The sequence below is a fragment of the Eufriesea mexicana genome, unplaced genomic scaffold (genome assembly GCF_001483705.2).
Source record: "Eufriesea mexicana isolate 0111107269 unplaced genomic scaffold, ASM148370v2 scaffold1303, whole genome shotgun sequence".
Taxonomy (NCBI): Eukaryota; Metazoa; Arthropoda; class Insecta; order Hymenoptera; family Apidae; genus Eufriesea; species Eufriesea mexicana.
Window position 1 is genome coordinate 249821 of NW_016909433.1, and position 20446 is coordinate 270266.

Consider the following 20446-nt stretch of genomic DNA (forward strand, 5'->3'; position numbering starts at 1 on the left):
AAAAAAAAAAATAGTTAAAAACATTAGAATTTTTAAATTTTGGAATAGATGGTAGAAATACATATAATGAAGATAACCTCCAAATTTGATCATAGTCGATCCACTATAACTTGAGATATCATGGCAATCATGGCAACAAAAAGCTAGATAACCAATTATTTTGAAATTTTGCATACATATATTATAATACATGTACTAATCAATGAACATAAAAATTAAATAACATAAATAATTTCAATAACCTTTTTATACATAAATAGACGTAAAATTTTCGAGAAAACGTCAATTTTTTTTTCAAAGTGACCTCATTTTAACAATGTTCAACTTTTTCAAATTTTTAAAGGTTTATCAACTAACTACGTTTATAAAGAGGAAGAAAACTGCTTGTATTCCTGTTTTGGTCAAATAGAGGAGGACCTACAGTCCCGCTAATTTCAAATCTTGTTAGCAAAGGCGCAACATATACTCTGTTATTACTCCAAATTGCAACATTTCCTAAAATGTAAAAGGAATTTTTGTTATACTTTTATAGTTACTTAATCAATCAGCAGTGTTTGACGAATCTATCCATCATGGAGAAATGATAGTATTTTGTGTCACGACGACTATATCTGTCATGCGTAAAATTTAGTTACTATTTGCTATTTAAATTGTAATTTTAGCGAAAAAAAAAAATATATATATTCGTAAATTTCAATATGTCTAGAATCTTTAGAGATCAAGACGAAATAAAACAAACAAATAAAAAGTATAAATAATTTGAGATGGATTCATGCATTCCCGTATACACTAGCTGGAACTGCTTATCAGTTTATATAATCAATTTACATATGTGCAACAATAATGTTGTTTAGATGTTAGTGTAAAATACACAAAAGCAAAAGTCGAAAAGTAATTAACCCAATGCTAAAGCCTGATACTGATTTATGACAGGGTTCCTTCAAGGATGGTCCGCCATGGGACAAATGAGTGACGCTGCTTGCTTGTGCTTGAGTTTTCCTGAGTTTTTCGTATATGTAGTACATGTTTATGTTTAGTGAATGAATAAATATTAGTAATAAAATTTTTCATTTTATACAATAAAGTCGTTTTTTTGATCCAATATTTTAACAGCGTCACTTACTCTGTGTTTGATCACTGTATCCGCCATCGCTTGATTCTCGCGACATATATAGGTGCGTGCTCTGAAAAGAGGTCGCCACAGCTGACTGGTTAATAAAACCTCATAATTCTCAAAGTGATCAAGTAAATACTTTCTTTAAAAAAAGTTTCCAAAGATACACACATTTTCAGTGTTTTGCAGCAGGATTCCTCCTTAAGACCCTTGAAATAAGATTGCACCCAGCACTAAAATTGAAGAGAACTGGAGGTTTTAACTAATCAATAGAGTTAAGGAAAAAATGGAAGAGGAAATCAGAAATAAATATTTTAGACTGACAGAATTAGATAGCCTGAAATTAAATGTAGAGTTTAATTCTATCCTTTTAAAATCCATACTTTAATGGACATATCATTTTTTTTTTTTTTTATTAAAATAATATCCTAGTGGAAAACCAACAGTCTGGAGCAGCACTTTTGCAGAAAAATGCAGGAGTAAATAAATTGACATTTATACAAAGGTTTGGCAAATAACTTACTAAAAACACACGATGACAGTGCATCATGGTCATACAACATTCAAGAAAGCCTTAAATCTTAGCCAGGCTGAATAAGAACAACAAAACAGTCCTAAAACATACTGAACAAGATAATTTTTTGTTCAGTGACAAAAATTTGGCAGACAAGATCAAATGAGGCTTTGGGAAAAATGTCCTGGGATATAAAAAACAAGCCAGCCTTATATGTGGCCATCAACAACAGAACCATACTCCAAAAATCTGCTGAGAAGAAGAGCACTTGTCAATTGATAAGGTTTTGCTGACAATCAAACCCATAATCACCCTTGTTTATATCCCTCAGGATCAAAGAACTAGAGAATTCCAAAACAGAAAAATACAATATATAGATCCAAATACAAGTAAATACAACTGGCAGATTAAAATATTTTATACAAGAATCATAAAAAATTAGGTTTTTTCTAAATTTCTAAGATTTTTCCTTATATTCTAAAAAAAGTTGAGTCCAATATTAGATAGAGTTTTTTGGAAAAAAAATTGAGAAATAATTTTAAAGATGCTGCCTGCTTTTACTGTCTAGTTTACTTTCCTACTAAAACAAGGTCAATTTTAGAATTATTAACATTTGAACAGAATTCAAACCCTTTATTATCGTTGAATGACATAAAAGATCAGCATAGAATATAAATGAGATTAATGGCAAAAAGTTGATGGTAAGACCTTTTGTAGAATAGATATAAGACAATCAACTTTATATTAATATAGTATCTCTAGAAGAAATCACATAAAGACAATACGAATCTTCATTAAGGCAAAAGAAATTCCTAAAGAAAAATAAAATAGTCTTAACCAAATATTCAAAAATGAACATATTGAAATTTTTAACATAATACCTCAGAAATGATATATCAATTGAAACATCAAACTCGTTCAGAGCCATACTCTCAATAACAATTAAAAAGAAAGAAAATAAAATAAGATAGACTGACTAATAGATTTCTAAAAGGTGTTTTCAGGATAAAACTTCTGAGACAGAAATATGGCACCATGTGAATCTAAGATTGTTGATAAAGATTCCCAATTTAGTTAAAACCCAAATACTTTTAGTTGTTATTGACCTGCCTGTTTAAAAAAAATTCCAAAGTATGTGCGATAATTACAATAATAAAATACATGGAAAGCACAAGCAATATCAAAGACAATGAATAAAACATGTTCTTAAGCATTAAAAAACAATATAAAACCCATCTTCACTCAAAGATTCAGTCAGTGGATCAAATGAAAGTCCAAAATAGATATATCAATCATTACGGTATATTCAATGCATCATTTGTTAACAACCAGAATGTTCCAAAAACAATTGAACCTAGATATTATAAAGAAAAAGGTTTGCAAAGCCTAAAGGTTGAAAACTTTCACAACAGTACACAGTTGTCCTATTAATCAATCAAGTAGCAATTATAGTACAAAACAGATATACTTAAATATAACACAACACAATAATTATAATATATATAATATAATTATACTATAATATGTATATACGTTGCTACAAAAGAACAATAATTTGATTGCAATTGTAGATATATAAGGCCTCGTTCAAAAATATTACAACCCACTTGAAAAAATAATCTTTTTCTAATCTGAACCCTAAAAAGTGAACAATTTTAGGAGAAAGATATTAAGATATAAACAGAATTGACGAGGTTAGTAGTCTCTGATAAAGGCCCTTTTTCTTTCACTCTGAAAATCGTGACATCTAGAGGTAAAGAGGAGAACTATACATGCTGAACTACACTCTTCGAATAAAATCTTTTATATAATATAATTATTTATATAATTTGCTTAGAATCCTAAATCTTTGTAATAAAAAAAATTGCTGAATTATTTAACTTTCACTTTACAATAATTTTTATTTTTTTATCAACAATACTTACATTTTTAGTGTTCAACAATTTGGTATCTTACAATTGTAAGATTTCGTTAACAATTTTGTTACACTTCATGATAATTTCAAGTATATATAACTCAAAAATAATGCAATTGACTTTGAAATCGTCCCAATTAAAATTTTATGGTTAATTTGACCCAAATGGGCAAAGAATAGCACTCAATTATCCACCAGAAGTAAAAAACAACCTGTCAAACAATTCAGCACGACACTGATATTAAAGGATTATTAAAGAAAGTTATGATATGATCTACAATAATTTATATTCCCAAAATTTTATGATTTAGCAAACAATTCTAGTTCTGAATTAAATAACATCTCAAAATACTTCGTACAGATTAGTATAAATTATGTTAGCATACATCAAGTATAGATCATAAGAATATTATTAAATCTATAGTTGTTAGATTTCCTTAGACTACATCTTATTGGTATTTATATTATTGACTTTAATATTTGTACTATAGTAATTTGTTTCAATTGGTATGACAAATGTTCTATATTTATAAATAGTAATTATTATTTGCTAAATAAATGTACAACACTTTTTTCTACTAAAAGGTAGTCCATAGTTTTCATCAAACAATAAATTACCCTAATTCAACACAACCTAAGTGGAAAAATAATGCTATGACATCAGTCATAACTTAAGTCATAATGTATGACTTTTTAATAGATGAAGTACAGCATATTTAGGATATTGTTGGTAATTTGGAATAACTAAGTATCTAAAAAACTACTAAAGTTATCAAGTATGTAATACCATAAATAATAGAGGTGAATGACCTGTTAATCAATAATATTTATAAATGATTTAATATTTTTAATTTAATTTACTTAATTTACTAAAATTTTTTTTTAAAAAACTTTTTTTCAAACAGTTTTTTTTTTAGCAAGTTTTCAATTGTTAATACCACGGTTAAAATATGTAAATATTTTTAAAATAAATCATTAAATCTACTCGTTGATATGTTAATTTTGTGGTTTCGTCTGAATTTTGTGATCGTTTTGGAAACAGAAAACGTTATATGAAATTTTTGGTTTTAATATCATGTTAATAACTTAGAGTACTGAAGGTTGCATACTGTGATTTTCATTCCTAATTACTTTAATTCTATTTATTTTACGAAACAACGGCCTATTATACATATATAGAAAAATAATATAATAATAAAATAAAAATAAAAACAGAAATAAATTTATTTATTATTTATTTAAAAATAAAATAATTTTATTATTTACTTGTTCTTTATTTAAATTTTATATAGTGAGGTTTAATTAGAATATTACTATTCCAAATTACCTGCACCTTAGCCAAATCGATACTTTATGTAATTTTTTAATTAAATAAAAATTTCAGATACTTCCTGTTTATAATTGTTACTAAAAATTTGAAATATAAAAATTTATTGGTTTTTAAAAATAGATGTGCAGTTTTATTTTTTCCACTCCCTACCATAATTTTTTATTATCTTAAACAAACTAGTATTCCAAACATGCTGCACCTTCTCTACAAATACCAGAACTGATCCTTGTAGCTGTAAAGATCAGAAAACTATCGAGTGTCCCAAAATTCACACAAAAAATAATTTTAATAGAAAACAGATTTTTAATTAAAAATTGAAAATATTGCTCAACAATGAAGACGCCTTGTTTTTTTGTGTATCAGTCCACTTTAATCGAAGAAGTGTTAGAAGGAAGAGGAAGTAAGAAGGTAGAAAAATGAATAAGAAATGTAGATAGGAAAATAAGAGCAATAGAAAAAAGAGAAAGGCACAGATTTATTTCAAATAATTGTCAGAAGTATCGATAACTATTCGGAAGAAATCAGTAGTTAAGAATAATAAAGTGTAAGCGATCTCAGAATAGACGGCGTAAGCAGTCAGACGACAGGCAACGTCTCCGACTGTTTACGTCTAGAACACTTAACCGTTCGAATCCCAGAGGATTTTGGAAAAACACTATCGCAGAATCTCGAACAGCGCAACCGCGCTTTCTCTAAGTGAGTACGACATGACCCAAGCAACGCGATAGCGCTTCTTCCATTTTACGTCGAGAAATGCCAAGCGGCGCGATAGCGGTTCGACTTCGAGAATCGATGATGCACCGTCAGCTGTCGAGAATGCTCGAAATGTGCTGGGTTTTCACGACATGAAATCTGAACAGCGCAATCGCGCTGCTTGGGAATCAAACGGTTAATAACCCTGAACTGTCAGGTATCATGCTGTCTTTTTTGTCGTTAGCAACACTTTACCGCACAAATGACGCATAATTCAAATCTTGCATGAATTTTGAGACACTCTATACAAGTAATCCAATAAAAATTATAAAATACTATTAAAAAAATAATATATATATCCAAAGTCGATTTCCTCGACAACGAAGCTTCAAATAAAAAAATTTTATTCTTTATTTTCGATTTGTTTTTTTATGTAGAATCACTCCCTTCCCGATTATACTACCGTTGCTGGGACACCCTGTATTTGATCAGTCTCATTTTCACATATTTCGACTGATTTTTGACAACTTTCTCATCGTTTCTCGACAAAGTGATACAGAAATTTTTTATTTCTTAGAGGATGCTCTTAAAAATCCCGAAGAAATTTTTCATGTCCAGGCGATGCCAAAAATGGCCTTTTTTTAACATTCTTTTTTAACTTCTTTACAAATCATACCTCGAACACTATGAATCTTTAGTTTACAACTCACGTAGAATATAGTACAATACAAGCTATACGTGTATATTGTAACGTGAAAAAATTGATAGTTAAGGTTGTAGATATGGTAGTTACAAAAAGTCACGACGTAACTTCACTCGATCCTCTAAACCCGACTAGACATGATTAATTTCACTGGCGCCACCGTCGCGAACAAGTGTATTGGAATTTATAACCCCAAAAATTTGAAGAAACAAATTGCGGTGCACAGGTCGCGACAATATTAATGTACAATAAATTACACATGCACAGTTTACGAATAAAGAGAATGCTGTCAATAGTGTGGCAGTACGGTAATAAAATGAATAAGGTAGATATATATAGGATATAGACAGAACTGAAATAATGTTAAAAAGAAAAATACAAGGATAAAATACAGAACAGAAATATAATATTGATAGAGCAAGTTATTGAGATTTAATTGATTAACAGATAAAAATTAATATTCGTAAACATACTATTGGCAAAATTAAAAATCATTTTCAAACAGAAAATATACAAGTTTTAAATGGCCAGCAAAATTTGTTGATTTTAACCCTTTGTACTCGAGAGGCGTCTCTCAGTCGCCATTTAATCAGATTCTAACGATGGATATTAATTAATATATCAAATTTACAATTACCCAACGATGCATGAAATATCGAAGTAAAATAATTCTACGTCTTAATTTGTATACGATTTCTTATTTACCGTTTTAAAATTATCGTCGACTTTATGGCGGAGAGTCTTCGAATTACTATTTACCTGCAAGGAAAAAATCGTCGAGTGCAAAAGGTTAATATCAAAGAAGATTTTTGAAAAAAGATTTTAATAAGAGATTATAAGAACGTAGAAAGTCATAGTAAATAAAAACAACAATTTTGCAAATTTAAGAAGATTAGAACTAAAATGTTTAGTAAAACACATGTTTTACATAACATTCAAAATACTTCACAAATGTTAATCCTTATATTTTTGTACGTCGAATATTCCAAAGATTCAATCTGCGTGAAAGAAATGTAATTCTATTAAAAGAAAAAGAAAAATAATACGCGGTGCTTCTTTTACGAAATTCCACTTATGTATATTATATGTATATAGTGTACAGAAAAGCCCCAAAAGTACAAAATAATTGCGTGAAAATCTTATTTAAATCCCTTTTTACAGTCGCAAATGGCGGACTTGGACACCACTCTTTTGACTAACATTAAATTTTCCAATTTATTTCAGTTATTAACAGATAGAATACTATAACGTCCCATCAAAATTGTTTAAAATTTTTCAATTTTTAAGAGAACAGTTAAATACATTACCTTGCTATCTATTGTCTAAGCCTAACCTAAATTGTCGTAAGTAAATTAGATAAACAAATCGGTCTAGGTCTAGGGTTCCCTATATTTAGTGAATTGGACCGATGCCATTTATGAGCGTCACTCTTCAAACAAGTACAAATCGACCATTTTGTTCCATCGATAATTTAGTATGATATCACCAATATTATTCTCCAATATGACTTTTTACACATATTTTGTCAGACATGAAACTAATGAATTTTTTAATGAAGAAGTAAAAATATTCTGTAGATGAGATTACGTAGACTGCTATACATTTCTTAATACTATTCAAGCAATTCAAAAATCGACAATTTTCCACTAGAAATTTCTCGATTCTTTAACCTTTTAGGTACGGTACACCACTATAGTAGCTTCCGTGGATATCACGATTTTGGACTATATTATATATTTTTTACTTTATTTCTCAATTATTTCGCCTAAACTACATTTCTCGTCGTGCTGTAAAACCGTTAAAACCAAAAAAATGTTGCGAATTTGTACAGCGTGCAAAAAAAATGATATAAGGTGAAGATCGTAGTACTTGCATTTTGTCTGTGAGATAAAATATAGCGAACGAGTGCACTGTACGTAAAAGGTTAATTTTGCAAAGCAAAGTATGATAAACTTAATTTTATAGTGTACTCGTACATTATATTAATAAAATAATAAAATGATAAAATTAATGATAGGCAAATACATCTTTGAACCCGTGTGATTAAGAACATTTTCGTATTTATTCAACAAAAATTACTCAATGGAGTAACTTTTTTTTAAATAATAAATCATGCTTTACATTGAAAAATTTTGTAAACTTATTCTCGACTATGTAAATGTGAATATATTATTGGCATGATTTCAATTTACATAGATATCTTATCTGAACGAGGATTAAACCGTTTTGTCATTATATACGAAACTATTAAATTTTAGGTTAGAGCTTAACTAGCTATTCGAGTTAAATAATTTTTTCTGAAAGTACCGCTAATTTCAGAATTTTTGTTCAGATTAATAGATATTTTCTTACATGTTTTGTAAACATACCATGGTTGGTCAATTGACCGTTTTACAAACTTTTGATTAAAAATCCTGCATTCAAGGTGATCGCTTTTATCGCTTGACTTTGCAACTTTTCTGATAATGTATAACCAATCATTGAACTGACTGGAAAATTTTCCTTCTACGAGACACCAAATAAAATATAGGAAGAACAATAAAGTCACCAAAATTTATTTCAAATGTAAGGGAATATGTTAGCAGAAAAATTACAACGGCAAAATCTGAAATCTATAAGAAATGCAAAATTTATTCAACAAAAATATAATATTTACTCTTATGTTTAAAAATTGTGTGACTACTATTTAATTTTCATTTTCTGTCCTTATTTAAAATTCTAACGGAAAAAATTAATCTCTTTTGTTTTTATCTAAAAATTATTCCATTTATTTTATTTATGGACTGATCATTTGACATACAAGATGACCATAATAGCGTACATCGATTTTTTAAATTTACAATATTCCTTAGAAATGAAGGTGATCTTTAATTTCTTAAACGAAGTGTAGTATATTCTTTTATGTTACGTAAAACATAATATTCTATTATGTGTATTAAAACGAATTTGCCTATGTGCTGTAAAATAACCTGCTATATCATGCAAAGTTAAAGATGAAAAAGATATTTTGAATGTTTCCTAGCATTCCTAGAATCTTCTTGATTCGACTTAACTCGTACAATGTCACTGATTATATTCTACCATTTACTATCGACGTTTTAAATCTGTCTCTTGGTGTAATATTTTAGAGAGATTCACTCATAAAATTTAAAAAACACATAACTACCAACCTTTTTAATAGCATACAGTACGAGGATTACTAAAAAGTAATTTTTCGTGACATACTGAATTTTGTATTTGCTTTTTGATCAATAACAGAAGCGAAAATTTTAGAATTTTAACAATTTAAAAAAAAAAAAATTCTTTGCTCACATATGAAATACTGAAAATCTTGATAACAATCTAGTTAATAAAGAATTCTTATAAGTAGAGTGCGGATTTTTATGCAACTAAAACGTGCTCAATTATTCAACTAATATGTACAAAAAATATATCATATCGTGTAGAGTGTATGTCAGATTATGCGGAATGTATGCACATAATTTATATATTACATACATATTTACGAAATATCAATAATTTTATTTTATACTTTCACTTATTATAATTTGTGTTACAATAAATAATAGCTTTTTCAAGGTTACTAGAGTAAACTGATATCGTTTACCTGAAGGAATTAATTTATAGTCTAAGAGAGATCGTTTTATGTACACGAGACATGATTGGAATATATTTAAATTTGCTGAAATATTATGCGAGGATTCCTTCTGGTTCTTTCTATCACCTAAAATTTTTACAAATAATTGGAATATATTTAAATTTGCTGAAATATTACGCGAAGATTTCTCCTAGTTCTTTCTATAACCTAAAATTTTTACAATTTTTAATATTGTATCATAATTAGATTTTTCTTTTAGAATACAATTGAATTTCTCTTTTATTTTCCCAATAGACGAACCAAGTATATGTTTCATGTCTTTCCAAAATTCAACAATAATTTCTGTTTACTCGGTTAAAGGTAATTTTTCTTTTCCAATTTTTTCATAGTAACAAGAAAAGTTCCAAAATCTTATCGTTTTAGGCATTTTATACCGAACGATAAAGAATTTTTAATGTGCCGCGATTAGAGCTTCAGGAACGATGAAATTAAACTGACGTGATCTGTTATTCAAGATATTGTTTACAGTTCATACGATATTATAAATTCAAATTGTTCTAAACAGTGATATTTGATATAAACTAATTATATAACAGTTATTATATAGAAGTAACATGAATCATAATTCACGGTGGATATATTGTTTCAAATAAAACTGATGTCAGAAGAAAAATATGTAACATATTCATTCATGCAAAATATGCAACACATATATAATGTAAAAAATCAGCCTAATGTTATATTTATGTGCATAATGCTATGAAACATCAAAATATTTCTTTCACTTCTGACTTTATATGACCTTGGATGTAATCGTAAAAAATACGAATAAATGAACATAAAAAAATATAGCATAATTCATTTAAAAGTTTGAAAATACCTTATTCTAGGAAAATATTACAAATATAAATATAAATATAAATATGTAAGCTGAATATATAATCAATATTAAACAATTTTGACACTTATCTTAGTATCATTTAACTGGTATTATTTTGTCATAAATTTAGAATTTTTTGTTTTGAGATTTTACATTTTGAGAAACGGTATTCCATTTCATTTACTGCGAAAATACGTAATTAAAATAATTATTAAGAAATTCAGTATAGACATTTTAGCTTTACGAACAATTTTATTTGACGTCACTGTTGTAATGTAATATTTTTTCCTAACCTCTTTAATACTTGCAAAATACTTCTGTCTACTTTGACTTCTTACCAAATATGTACCAACAAGAGATGTTTACGACGTAGCAATTTAATCTACGTAATTACTACCACAACATAAACACGTAATTAACTAATCTAAAAATTATCGCTCAACATAAAATATTCACAAATTTGTTGAATTACTAAAATAAATAAAAATATCACTATCAGTATATGGAAGAAAATCAAAATTTATAAAAATGTACTTTAAGTATCTTTACCAACTCAAAAAAATATACATTGTTTAGAAAGTAAAATATAAATTGTACTATAAATATCACAAATATTTCACTAACTAAAACAAACAGAGTTTTTATAATTCTTCCTTATAGAAAATCCATTGCTATTACAAATTTTTATACAAAATAATAAATAAACTGTTTAAAACATTTAATATTTATTTTAATATCTTGTAAACAAATATTCTAAGATTCATAAATATATTTGAACATTATATTCTCATAAATATTATGAAATTTATGAATAAAGTATTTTTTATAAAATATATACTTTAGAGGTTATTCAAAGTACTCTAATTAAGTGACTCATCTTTAAAAGGTACTCCATTTAAGTTGGACATTTAAATTATTTTTCTTGCTATTGAAAATAAAAAGAAAATTACCAAAGGAAGTTTAAATAATTTGAAAGCATATATCTGATCATGATAAACACATAAAAAATCCTTTCAAGTCATCTGGAATATCATTCCAAACTTACCATATGTTTTTTAATATCTTTTTCTTAATATGCATATTATTTTTAATAATATAATATTACAGTAGATATTAAAACGAATATAATGACATGACATTCTGACCTTGAAATAATATTCATATATTAAAGATTTGAACTCGCAAGGATTCAACTAAAAATCATATGGATAATAAAAGCATTTTTTAATTCAATATGGCATTTAACACAAAACCAATTATTATTCATAATTAATTACTTTATCTATTTATCTAAATAGTTCATGATTACTTATTCAAATAACTTTTTTGTATAACTATTCTAAAATTATCATAATATTGATAAAAATATCACTTTCAATTTCTAATTAGTTTCAAATACAGCATTTGAAGAAAAAGCAATTATAAAATTTATGTTATCGTGCAATAAATTATGAAAAACACATTTAATGATGAGTAGATAAAGAAATATATTGGTTATTAGTCCCTGCTAAATAACATCTCTAAAATTTGGGTTACATTTTAGTAAATATGTAAATTGTTCAAACACTCTCAAACATTTATTTCTCCTTTACTGCAACTTTTTTAGACCTGTTATAACAAGTATGGAATAATAAGAACATTAGTGACGAAGGTGATATTATAGAGCCATAATATTTAATCTCGCTGTCTAATTTGTTTCTATCAGAATATACACAGTTTTATTGAAATCATATAAGTAGCATAAGTTATGAAAGTGCCGCAATACATTTTCATATAAAATTCCAATAAGCATCATATTTGAACAATCAAAAGGTTGTAATACAATATAATTAATGTTTTTATATCAAGCATATTTAATCTGTATTGCTATTGTAATATGTAATGATAAACAATAATTTTGTGGTATCAAAAATTATATTGTATATATATTCATAAATTTTAATGAAATTATGCAAAAATATAATAATAGTATAATATAACTGCTATATTTAGCAGTTCAGTCACTCATAAGAAAGCTAATTATTATATCGTCTAATTTATATTACTTATTATTATTATTAATATATTTCATGTACCTTAATGTTTGTATATACATACAAGATGACCCACCTAAGTAAATATCTCACCCCCCTTATATATCTGACTTATTTTTAATGATAGCAATACTCGTCTTGAGATAACATATGTTTTAAAGAGACAATATTATGACAAATAAACAAATGAAAACATTTTTCTCAAAACATTTAAGTTTCAAAGTCATTGATATTTTTTATAAATAGAATTATATATTTTTATTATCATGATATAACAAGGAAAATCAAAATCAATCTATAATCTATGATAATGACATTCACATGACTTTAAATACAAAAAATTCAAATGGAATATAATAAATAAAATGAAAAACTTACATATCAATATTTATAGTTTATGTTACAAAACATATTTAATGTTTAGCCTACAAGAAATATGTTTACTGACAATGAATTCATTTAATGTTGAAAAAGACGTATATAAGCTAGGGAGTACGATTTTGACTATCAGTTAAAATAAATTTTCCTTCATTAATTTTTATGTCTTAGTTATTTTACTATTTATGTCGATTTTCATACATTTAATTTTGGTTTTTATTTAATTTTGACTCAAGCTATTATGCCGTAATAATAAAACTATATAATTATATTTAAACAGATATCAATGATTTGAATCTCAAAAAGTATGAAATTGAATTAGTTATTAATTATATTTACTCATTCAAAACAAATATTTTCCTTTGATTTTTTTCCTATAATCAAAAACAACTGAGTTATGTAAGATCCAGAAGTTAAATGGAATATTCAAAAAAAATATTTGATGTAAAATTTATATATTTTTCAATAAAGTATCAAAATACAAAACTTTATTTGTCACTTTATTTAAAAAAAATAAAAAAATATTCCTTCTGTCATATATAATAACATCTTTGCATTAAATTATTAAGTGTCAAGAAACACTATAAATCTATCATAAATAGCTTTTCAATAAACAGTATGAAACAATTTTATATGAATAAATCTATAAAAGTACTTTATTAAAAAACTGAAAAAACTTTAGAATTGAATATTTTTTATATAAATTTGTTAAAAACTTATTAGTCGTATGATTGTAAATAGATCACTATGTGATAAAGATAATTGAAATCATTGTTATTTATTATATTATTCACATAGTTTTGTAAAGCTAAAAATTATGAAACATACTAAAAAATTCCTATTTTTACAATTTCATAATCTTCTATTCACAAAATTAATGACAAATACTTCCAAATACTCCTGGCATCATAAATATCTATAAATGAAGTATAATTGAAAAAAAATATTCTAAATTTTTACGATTCTTGTAGAACAAATGTATCAAATTCTATCATAAATCATAACTGTTTAAAATGAATAATCATTACTAGTTAAAACTAAGAATTTTAAATACTGATATAATTTATTTTTTGATACAAGTTTTTATCAACGCATATATCATATTATAATAATATATATTGATAAAGGTTATTTTTTAAATGAATTTTATAATATGATTTTCAAAAATCAGATCTTATATTACATTTTACAAAAATATTAATTTCATTGCACATAATATTACATTTTAATCATTCTATTTAAGTAATAATGGTTAACTACTGGAATAGTCATGATCAAAAAACTAAAATTGGATAATTTAATACTGAATTAAAGTATTTAACTTATTTAATCATAAAGAAATGCATAAATGTTTTCTATGAATCTCCTAAATACAAATATGAATTAAGTATTATATTTCCAGTATGTTGATATAAAATACAAAAATATTAATACAATTTAAACAATATTATTGTAATGTCATTCATTATTTATTATTTATTTAATAAATTATAAATTATGAAAATTATAAAAATAAAAATAAAGCTAAAAATTAAAATTAAAGAAATTAAAAAATTATAATAAAAAATAAAAACTAGTTTAAGTACATTATTACTTTATATATTATAACAAATAAAATAAAGTAATTGATAACAGGAATATTATATTGGAACACTTATAATTTAGTTACTAATTAATATATTATTTAAAATATTAATTATTTACCGTATAAATTAATATAAAATAGATTAAATATTAAAAATCTGATAATCTGATATTTTAGTAACGAATAACTAATCTGATAATTTAGAAATATCGATTACTTATATTTACATTTTGTAAAAAAACATAAAACACATTTATTAAATATTATTTCAGTCCTCCAGAAACCGATAATAAAATCGACGCACCTAGATTACGTTTATTCTTTGTTGATAATAATACAATTGATTTTATATAAGTAACCCAAATACTCAATGTAAAAGTAAAAATAATACAGAAATATAATCTTACCTTGAGCCCACCGTTTAAAAACATCCTTTTTAACAGTATTACCCCAAAGTAACGTTTTGATGGAATGTACAAATTCGTCATCGCAGTGAATAACATTTTCAGCCATTATCCACGTTTTTTGTAATTATTAGGACATTAAGAGGTGTTGCACAAACACAAATTATTTCGACGTAATCATAATATTCTTTTATAGTTCTGTTAAATCGAATTATTTTATTATTATTTCTAACGATTACACTTGTATTGTATAACCTATTTCACGAAAGAAACAATCACCCAGTACTTCGCCATTTTAGACATTGCATAGTTAATAAATATACGAGATGGGTGAAACCTACTTTTCATATTTAATGGGTAAAACCTTATTTTCATGATAAATCGTTATTTTATATGTATATTGGACATTTTAATCAATCAACTGTATAATATCAATATTATAAAATGTAAACATTTTATTTAAAAATATGTAACAACATATATATATTTCATAAAAAAGTTGTCGAACGTGTATCTTCAATTTTACTTCATAAAATTAGATAAACAATTATTCTATTCTGTATTTCAAATATTCATCTATCATTTTATCTAACATTGCACATGATTTCACATTTTTTCTCCCAATAAAATGGATTAAACATTCGATTTATAGAAATTAAAATATTAATTTTTACATTTGATTATCGAGATATAATCGAAATTCTGTAAATTGGAATTTGATATATGATATTTATATATGAATCATAAATTCAAAAGTACATATGAGTATATGAGATGTTACATAACAAAGCATGATTATTTGTATGTTAATAAAAATAAAGGAAATGGTACAGAAAGATGCTTAATTAGTATCTAAATCTATTTTGTTCTAAATTCATTTCTTTTGCAAATTATATATTGTTCCTACATAGTAAATATATGTATATAAAGATCTAGTAACCGAAAAATGAATGTTTTATACAATATTTTAACCTAATAAAAATGTATGTGTATATACATATATACATTGTTTTTAATATCATGAAAAGATAGCTGAAGAAAAAATTGCGACAAAAATAAAAAATACAAGTCATATATAAAAAACGTTATATTTGAATATTTTATATAGTTTTTTAGTTTTAATTAAAACTTTATAATTCTGTAATTTTAAATCTTGTTCTTTCTATATTACGTTACGTTTATAATATGTATCTGCTGTGTTTCATTCTTTTGTGACCTTTTTTAACATATATTGATGCGTAATGTCCAAATATTATGCAACAATTTATGAAGTATTATAGAATTGATGTTTTTATATCAATAATATAAACAAATATTCAAACAATATATGTTCATAGTTATATAAAAACAATTATATATTATATGATTAATAAAAAATATTAGTATTGTCATAGAAGCCATCGCAGAAGTAAATAAAGAATCAGAATAAATTAGACCAGTCAGTACAATGGAGAATTAGTAAACTTATTAATAGACTATTTAGAATAAGAAATTAGTTTGATTATTTTGTAACAGATAAATGAAAATTATAAAAAGATGATAGTGTATATAAAAAAATTTTAACATCAAAGAAATACAAGAAATTACTAAAATAAAAGAAAGGATAACTCAACATCATAGGACTAGTGAAATACTAAATTGCTTAGCATATTTAGATTATTTAAGAGAATTAAATGAAAGGAAAATATAATTTATTATAAAAGTTATTAAATAAGTGCAACTTGATTATAATAAAAAATATTTGCTATCAAACAAAGTTTCATAAATATAAATACAATTTAGGAGGTACAGAATTTATGTATTTGTTAATTTCTCAATTATTTCAATATGACATAATTAGTAATATAAACACACATTATACAATATGTTCTACAAATAAAACTTTTTACATCATATTTATCGTAACATCTTCTATTTTCAATATAAAATTTATAAATGAACTTAAACAATTATAGTTTAGTACTTAGTAAATATTGAAACATTAGATAACTCAACTTCATTTTTTATTATTTAGTATCTGTGTGATTAATTAAAGAAAGTTTAAAAATTATTTTGCAAAATCCTTTATTGTTGTGAATGTTTTGCATAACATTTTGCTTTTAAATTTTCTGCATAGTTGAAAAGTAGTAAATAAAAAAGTAAACAGTTTATATTATAAAATAACTGTATTATTTCATATTTATATCTCGGTATTAAATTGTTTGATATCTTTTATATTTTTTATGATATGTTATTTAAAATGAATATCTTTAATATTTAAGCATTATATAATTTTTATATTGTTGTACTGTAATTTTGTGTGTAATACATTTAACGGTGAAAAAAATATATTTATTTGTATATTACACTATTACATAATGTCTGGTTAACAAAAATACGAACATTATTTATGTAATTTATAACATTTATTATATTATCTGCTTTAAACGAAACAATATATGGTTTTAACAATTTTAACATCTTGCATTAATATTCTATTAACGTTTTATATTAACATTCTATGTATTTTTGCAAACTAATAATTTTGACTTTAATTTTTATAAGTAAAAATGCAATTAGTACTTTGAAAGATCTTATTTTCTCTTGTTAAATCATCACTTTCAAATGTTGGAGCATATTGTAAATTATTTTTTTTTAATATTTTGTGGTTATGTTTGCATTCCATAAATTTTCTATAGAATTTAAATTAAGAAATTTTGGAATAAAATTTTTGTAGGATATGTGTTTAGCCACTGTTTTGATTATACTTAAACGTTGTTTAAAATCTCAGTTTTTTTAATGTCCAATCGGTAAAAGAGATTCGTAGGTTCCTATCTTATCAAAATGTTAAAGTGCACTTTGATCTTACTTAATACTGAATTGGTAGGACAGCAGGATGTGATTAGGTAGCACATCGTGGTTGTTCTTAACACATGTTAATTAGAAATATATAACGCTAATACTTTAACACTAATTTCAAATCGTCACATCCATTAATTGTCTAATATTATCATTTTTCATATTATCATTCGCGATTACAATACTTTAGTTGTACATTGCTAATAACTGTTAGTCAAATATGAAACTAGGAAATCATTTTAAACAACTCTAATAATAAATTGTTTTAACAAATGTTAATCTCACTTTATTGTATCCGTAAAGCAATGTGTATGTTATGAACTGACTTCTCATATATGTATGTACAACTTTCGATCAACTTACGCAAACTGCCACTAATAACTAAAAGCCAAAATCATTATAAAACAAATAAATGTAATGGCTATCAGGTTTTATTTCTTGCAGTTTTAATATAGTTTAATAAAACTTAATTACTGATTTTAGTGACAGTTTTATGAGATAGTTTTTCATTCAATGTTTACATAGAAGTTACGACAGTAAGTTAGTAAAAGTGTTTAATATCGTAATAAAGGTTATGTTTTAAATATTTTATTTCATAACCTATCTTTTTTCATTATCTGATAAATATTGATTTAATAGTTAATTAAGTGCAACTATTTAATGATGTAAAAAGATTAAAGGTACTGAATATCGATTGGTTTAATGATAAATAGTTGAGGTCAGTTAATATTTTAATATACACTATTTGTCAAAAGTTTGGATACATCTACTGTTTTTTGGAATGCTTTTGATTTTCTTTGTAATATAATATAAATGTCTTTTTTTTGTTTTCTGTGCAAACATAAGTAAGGAAAGTATTAAAAAGAAATCATAATATTTAGAAATTCTTTAATCAGCTCTTGCTCTTGATTCTACCGATATTAGAGTTATACTGAAATATTGAAATGACATTCGTTAGGGTTGTAGATCGTCTCGAAAGTATAAACAACTGTGAATATGATCACTGCATTAAAGCTGTGTATATAATACCATAAACAGTATCAACTATTAAAGCAACACATTGTTCTCTTAATTTGTTTTTGATTCTGTACAACACCACAGTCATATTTAATTGTGATTTAGTCGATGTGCTTTTTTGAAGTTTTATCTTTTTAAAATTTATATTTAAACATTTTACATGCCTAATATTTTTATTACATAATTTACTAATATTTTCTTATTGCTTAATAAAAAAATTTCAATTTTTCCATTTGCCAAATTTAGGTTATTTAGAGAACGCTATTAACTTTTACCGTATACGAATGTCAGTGTACAAACTGGAAGAGAATAAATTTATTTTTCTTAAACTTCATCAATGTCACATTTCATTGTGTACGCTATTCTTACTCACGCATCTATTCTATTCTTAATTTGTATTCAATATTTTTTACGTCTCACAAACATAGCCTATCGCGATATAATTTAAATAGCATTTCGATTTTGGAATCGGTCCATTCCATAATGTTGTTTATTCAAATATTTGGTAGAAATTGACAAGTTAGAGCTATAGTCTGTCCAAAGAGACGAAATATCGTTTCCTGTATTACCGTCTGCGTGATCAGGCACGTAGCTTGCAGTTATTAGTCCACTCTCTTGGCCTCCAAGAACGACATGTTTAGTTATTGAGGGTTCTTGAGGTCTTTTCCAGTCTATGTTTTCTATGATGTACTATGGTTTTTTTCTGTTTGCTCACATCACTGGATTCACTTGCTCATCGGCATTTGTCAGTCTTGATTTGATCACGCAGTGATCACATGCATTCGTTAGATTCGGTATCTCGTCTAGTTGGACGAAATAGAGTCAAATTCCACAAAATGAGTTAAGAATGTGTTTAGACACTGTCCGATCTTACAACCAGTTCTTTCAATGCTCTGTTTCCCGCGCAAATAGTGTTCGCTGTTCGCTGTAGAGTTCGCTGTTCACTATTCATGAACAGCAGTGTGGACGCACTAGAAGAGTAGTTGTCTTCCATCAAATCAATGGAGTTTAGGGTTTATTTCACCCGATACTACGAATTTTAAATAATATAATTATATTTACCAGATAGAGTTACTTGGTTGTCAATTAGTGATATAAACTAGGCTTTAATTGTCAGCCATTGTTCTATTCTTACATTGAAATGAGGTAGGATAATTTTTAGTAGATTTAATTTGCTCAATCAACTACTGCAGTGTTTAAACAGGTGCAGACATGTAAAACTTGTGGGATTTTATATTTTCTTTTTATTGGAATGATTAAGTTGTCATACATTCAGTATTTACCTGCTTTTAATTACCTAGTGGAGTTTTACAAAGGTGAAAGGTATGTTAAGTCGCTTCATTTTCATGGATAATTTGGCAGAATTTAGTTTTATTGTAAATCCATAAGATGGCTGGGTAAAGGAATATAGGTCTTATTGATATAATATAATAGAATCTCATTC

General features: G+C 25.6%; 1 protein-coding gene across 1 annotated transcript in view; it reads right to left on the minus strand.

Annotated features, from left to right (window-relative positions):
* The window catches only part of LOC108547834 (protein FAM188A homolog), a 35468-nt gene extending 20094 nt beyond the window's left edge, over positions 1–15374 (minus strand). The window contains exon 1 of the mRNA XM_017900513.1: positions 15151–15374. Coding sequence (XP_017756002.1) covers positions 15151–15256 — 106 coding nt within the window. The 5' untranslated portion in view covers positions 15257–15374. The remainder of the gene's footprint in view (positions 1–15150) is intronic.
* Positions 15375–20446: the final 5072 nt, after the last annotated feature.